Genomic DNA, 5,546 nt, shown 5'->3' with positions numbered 1-5,546 from the left:
GGGGTGCCAGGTGCCGTGCTGGGCGCAGGGCTTGTAAAACGTTTATTTAATTCTCAGTAACCCTGTGAGCACAGGGTCAGCACACTGCAGCCCACAGGCCGAGGACGGCCCCCGCCTTTACCTTCAGTGAGGCTTTATCAGAACGTGGCCGCGCCCGCCCGTTCCTTACTGTGCTGCCCGCAAAGCCTAAAACATTTATCGTCCGGGCCTGTGTGGGAAAAGGCCGCTGACCCCTGATGTAGGACGAGGAGGTGACGAGATGGTGTGCCGGTCCCCATTAGGGTGCCCCTACATTCCAGGTAAGGGAACTGGGCTCAGAAGAGTTGATGCCCCATGGCCGCGCCTTGACCCCAGACGCGCTGGCTCCGAAAGTCATGCTTCTTCCGTCTTAGGGTGTCACTGGGACGCCTCGGTGTAGTGTGACGACTTTCTCTCTGCTGCTTTCAGGAGGTTTCTCCACTCGACCGTTTGTGAGAAGCGTCCAGCGGCAGAGCTTGTCATCCAGGTCTTCTGTCACCAGCCCCCTGGCCGTCAGTGAAAACTGCATCAGACCGTCCTGGTCCCTGTCCGCCAAGCTGCACATGCGCTCCAGCTCCCCTTCCCGCTTCTCGGGCGACTCGCCCGTCCACAGCTCCGCCTCCACCCTGGAGAAGATCGGGGAGGCGGCGGACGACAAGGTCTCCGTCTCCTGCTTCGGTAGCTTGAGGAACCTTTCGGGCAGCTACCAGGAAGCGGGTGACAGTCGCAGCCGGCGGGAACACAAGGCTCCGGGCCGGGCCCCGCTGGCCGTCATGGAGAGCGTGTTCAGAGACGAGCCGGAGGCCCGCAGGTTGGACGCTGGGCGCAGAGACGCGCAGGGCAGAAGCTCAGCACCAGGGGACCGCTTGCCCCCCGACTCGGATCCGTTCGACAACAATAACCAGATTGCCTACGTGGACCAGAGCGACTCCGTGGACAGCTCTCCAGTCAGAGAGGCGAGGGCCTCCGGCCACCCGGGCTCGCTCTCGAGGAGACCAGAGGGCACCTCCCAGAAGCCCCCTAACTCCAGAGGCACAGCCGAGTCGGGCGGAAGCTCGCGGAAGGGCAGGTCCGTCTTGGCGAGCCAGGAGTCCTCTCTCTCCAGTACGTCCCCTTCCTCTCCCGTTCCTGCAGAAGGTTCTGGAAAGCCGTCCCGCTCCCGAACCAGAGCCGACTCTTCCAGGGCCAGCGGGCGGCACTCTTCCTCGGCCCCCGGCCGCCCCAGGAAGGAGTCCTCCCCCAAAGCCCAGGGCCCCGCGCCCTGTCCTTCGCCCCAGAAGCCGAAGCCAGCTCCTGCGCTCACTCACACTGCTTCGTCCACGGCTGCCAGGAGAGGCCCGGGCCCGGCCCCGAGGGCCGCCTTCCCGGCCGGGAAGGGCAGGACTGGCGACAGGGCGCTGAGCAGGGAGGGCTCCAGGCACAGCCTGCTCTCCGACAGGGCCGGTGCCCCCTCCGGCTCCAAACCCGGCTCCCCGCGGGCGGGCCCGGCCCGGGCGGGGGAGGGCCGCGGCAACGGCAGGCACGTCCGGAGCTCGTCCATGGCCAGCCTGCGCTCCCCGGGCCCGAGCGCGAAGGCCGCTCTGAAGAGGGACAGCAAGTCGGACGAGAAGGGGCTGTCCTTCTTCAGGTCGGCCTTGCGGCAGAAGGAGGCGCGGCGGTCCACCGATCTGGGCAAGACAACCTTGCTCTCCAAGAAGGCCGGCCGGGATGCGGGGGACGGCAAGGCAGAGAAAGGCCCCCAGCCTCCGGGTCGCCCGCAGCCAAATGCAGGCGCCCCTGGCAAAGAACAGCTCGCCCCCAGGGACCCCGCTTCTGCTAGGCACTCCCTGCTGTCCAGTCGCAAGTCCCGGGCGCCCCAGCTCGACGCCGGAGCACCCTCGTCTCCTGGCGGCAGGCAGTCTGCTGAGAAACCCTCCAAAAAGCTACCTGCAAGCATGCCAACCTCTGCACGGCCCTCTCAGAAGCCTCAGTGAGGCCTCCGCACCCCCAGCGATGCGCCCGTAAAGACGTTTATTTATTCAGAACCCCTTCTTTCCCACCAAAGCCCTCTATGCTTTTTTTGTATTTTTCAGGTCACGTGCCTGTGTGTGTGTGCGCGTGTGTGTGCGTGTGCTGGCGTGTGCGCAGAATTCAATTGCAAGTTGTTACAAGCGTCGCCTTATTCTGCCCTTGAACCAAATAACAGCCATAGGCAAAGCATCGATACCAAGCTAACTGGAAAAATTATAGCCGACACCCTGGACAGCTCCTTTAGCGAGTGTACATATTTCTTTCTAGAGAATTCTTAACGACTTTTGTTGGACACTGGGGTTTTGAAACCCGTGTACCAGTTAAGCTGTCATTGGTGTGCTCTGTGGAAGGATGAATTAAGTATTTGACTTGGGTTTCATCTGAGCAGGATTTGTCCTCACTGCGGATTGTCACGTGGCAACCAGGAGTCCTAAAAACCGTGACACTAACGATGAAACAAACCGAGAGAAAACTGTGGCTTTCTGCACTTTGGCCCATCTCCCAGTCTCCGTAAAGGGCAATATTTTCACACTAAAGTTTCTCAGGTATCTACTCAGCTAGTCGAGGATGGATGTGTGTCAGAGGCTTACAGAGGAAGGTGGCCCGCCAGAGTCTCATTTCTCCTGCTGCCACAGACAGACATTTCTAGAAGTAGGAATGAAGTCTTTCACTACCCTTAGATCTGCAAAGATGTGTGTACCACCAACCGTCTCAGCTCTTGGATATGTCCCCAAGAGGTGGCAGATCAGACAGCTGGAAAGCCAGTCACCACTAAAAAAATTTTTTTCTTCTGAATTTGCTAGCCAAGCCCCTTGGGATTTTGAAACGTTAGAGGAGTTAACGCCTGTGAAAGATTCCTGGAAAAAAAAACAGGTTCCCAGCCGGACGCGCACATCCACGCCATCGTCCTGTGGTGTTGCTTTTTTCTGCAATGGAAGTCAAAAGCTCCGCGCCCCAACCCCCGCTTTGCGCCCCGCGTTTTCTAGTCCTGCACCTTGGAGAGGAAGGTTGCGTAATCCCAAAGTCAGTGCTGGTCGAAGCCACGTGCGACAGTTACACGCACGCTTCTGACCCCGCCTGTCCAGCTCACTACGACAGCTTTTCAGTAGCTCGTTTATTTCTTCTTCGTGTTCGCGGTTGGAGCTCCGACCCAGCACTCGCCCGGCAGGATGGGAGCGGTTCCATCTGGTGCTGTCCGTGCAAGTTGCGTATCTTAGAAAAAAGGGAACCTCACGACAATCTCATAGATGAGCAAGATGCAGTTTTTTCAGGCTTTTTGGAGGGATCCTGGCAATTTTTAGCTTTTTCCTCCCCTTTTCTACTTTTTTCAAATGTCCAGAGTCATGGTTCCGATTCTCCTTGAAGAGCGTGTATCACTTTGCCAGGAAACATAGCATGTGAAGTGGATGTGCTTTTCGACGTTAACTTTCTTTAAGAACAGTGACTCTTCAGGTTCTTCTCGAGCTCGCGGTGTGCAGATCCGCTTCCAGCCCCTGCTCAGCACCGCCGTGGCGGAGGCGACAAGCGTCACTGTGCGCGTGGCGGGGACTTCCGCTCTGCCCCTGTGTTGTTCTCTTTTTCCATGAGTACCTCCTGGGAAGTGTTTCCGGCAGGTTACTGATGTTTATTTTGCTGCTAATGGGAGCATTCGCAGGTGACGTGCGAGTCCAGTCGTGTGGAGGGCCGTGACGCATGAGACTCACATAGGTGGCCCACGCGGGTCACGCAGCGCCGCGTGAGGTCGCCGGTCGTGAGCCCGCAGCCCTGTGCTCCCACTGCCATGGTTGGTGTCCCTTCTATTTCCTGGAGGAGATGCACCCGACGTGGGGGCGTCAGCATCCGGAGTCCGGCATCCGGCTGACTCGAGCCCCCGGGGGTCTTTCTTTAGGAGGCAGGTCCCGTTTGACACCTCTGCAGCTTAGAACTGGTTTGGCTGTGCAGGCGGGTTTGACGACGCCCTCCTGGGCGGCCGTGATCAGTGACGCACCAGCGGGAACCACTTTCATTTTGGCGGTGGGGAGTGTTTTATGCTTGCGCGCCCCAGGAGTGGATTTTACATTTTGTTGAGTATCTGGAAAAAAAAACTACAAACCCCTTTAATTTTCCATAGGATCTAGAAATAGAGCGTCAGTGTCTGAACTGCGCGCCTGCGGAGGTTAGCCCTTTCTCAGATGGAAGGGGGAACATCGGGCGCCTGGTCGTCCGTAAGCTGCTGCACGTCTGTGCTTGGTAGACGATGAAAATTCTTATCCATAACTACTAGGCACAGCCTTTCAGCCACGGGAAAGTGTATTTTGCCCCCAAATTTGGCGATTCTCAAGGCATAAAATACGGGAAAGTGTTACTTGGCTTGGGGTCTGGCAGGCGACCAGGTGGGACTTGGCTTGGGGTCTGGCAGGCGACCAGGTGGGCCCGATCAGAGCAGTCGTTCCCTGGGGGGCACAAACGGCCACCAGCCACGGTGTCGCGTCTGTGACGTGTCTGCTTTTGAAAAGCATTTTGTCCTTGATTTTTGCCCCGCTGAACGTCCAGTGCCCCGAGGCTGTGTCGTAGCCGGGCCGCATCTCGCCCTGTAACCCCTCATGGATCTTGGAAGCACAAAGACAGCGTTACGCTCCCGTCATCTCTGGATCGCCCCCCGGCCTTTCTCTAGCTCGGCCCAAAAGCCTGACAGAGCCACAGGACGCTGGGCTGCGGGCAGCGGCATGGTGGCATTTTGGGGATGGTGACATGCCACCGTTGCCTGGTGGCCGCCCTCGACTCCTTCGTCAGCACCCCTCATCCCTCACCGTCCATCCTGCAAACATTCGCCGAGGGCCCCGGGAGCCTGGGAGCGCAGTCGGCAAGCCGGGGTGCCGGCGGTGCCCCGGGAGAGCGACGGCCCCCGAACGAAAGCGTCGAGTGGGTTCTGGCCACTCGGCTACGGCTTCTGGTCGTCTCGAGCATGCCCGCCCTGTTCAGGAAACCAAAAGTGCCCTTCTTCGTCCCTGGAGACATTGTGTTCTCACGTCCGCGTCCTCAGGCTGAGCTCTACTACTTAGAGGCGGAGAACCCACGACAGCTGCTTTGCGTTCGAACTTGGCCCTCCGCGTTGGCGTGAGATGGGTGTGGGGTGTTTGGGGGGGGTGGGAAGAAAAACTGTCATCCCTCTAAAATAACTACCATGAAAAAAACAAGAACCGTGTGTCAAGGACAGGGCGGCTGCGCTTTCGGAAAACGGAGCACAGGAGCTGTGAACGGAGCTCATTTATTTCAAATAAACACGTTTTTGAAAGTAGGTGGACATCTGCCGTTACATTTCATTCTGACAGATGACTGACCAGCTGAAGTTACTGTTTACTGCGGAGGTTACTGTAATTATCGGGTGCAAAAATTAGTGTTTCTGGGTTGGAATTTGGAGATAGTATGCAGACCATAAGCACAGTTTCAGTAAAACATTCTGCGAGGCGGGTCGAGCTTTGTATTTGCAGTTGAGCAGAATCCGCTGACAAGCCAGCGCCTGTGTCCCAGCCACGGCA

At 58.0% G+C, this 5,546-nt stretch overlaps 1 protein-coding gene across 1 annotated transcript in view; it reads left to right on the top strand.

The window, feature by feature from the left end:
• Window positions 1–5,305, top strand: part of USP31 (ubiquitin specific peptidase 31) — a gene marked incomplete at its 5' end in the record, with an annotated part of 39,629 nt that extends 34,324 nt beyond the window's left edge. Inside the window, one exon of the mRNA XM_023520089.1 lies at window positions 448–5,305. Within this exon, the coding sequence (XP_023375857.1) occupies window positions 448–1,991 (1,544 nt within the window). The remainder of the gene's footprint in view (window positions 1–447) is intronic.
• Between the last annotated feature and the right edge of the window lie 241 nt (window positions 5,306–5,546).

The sequence above is a fragment of the Pteropus vampyrus genome, unplaced genomic scaffold, assembly GCF_000151845.1.
Source record: "Pteropus vampyrus isolate Shadow unplaced genomic scaffold, Pvam_2.0 Scaffold247, whole genome shotgun sequence".
Classification (NCBI taxonomy): Eukaryota; Metazoa; Chordata; class Mammalia; order Chiroptera; family Pteropodidae; genus Pteropus; species Pteropus vampyrus.
The sequence above is the reverse complement of the archived record's forward strand: the minus strand, read 5'-3'. Positions and strand labels throughout refer to the sequence as shown.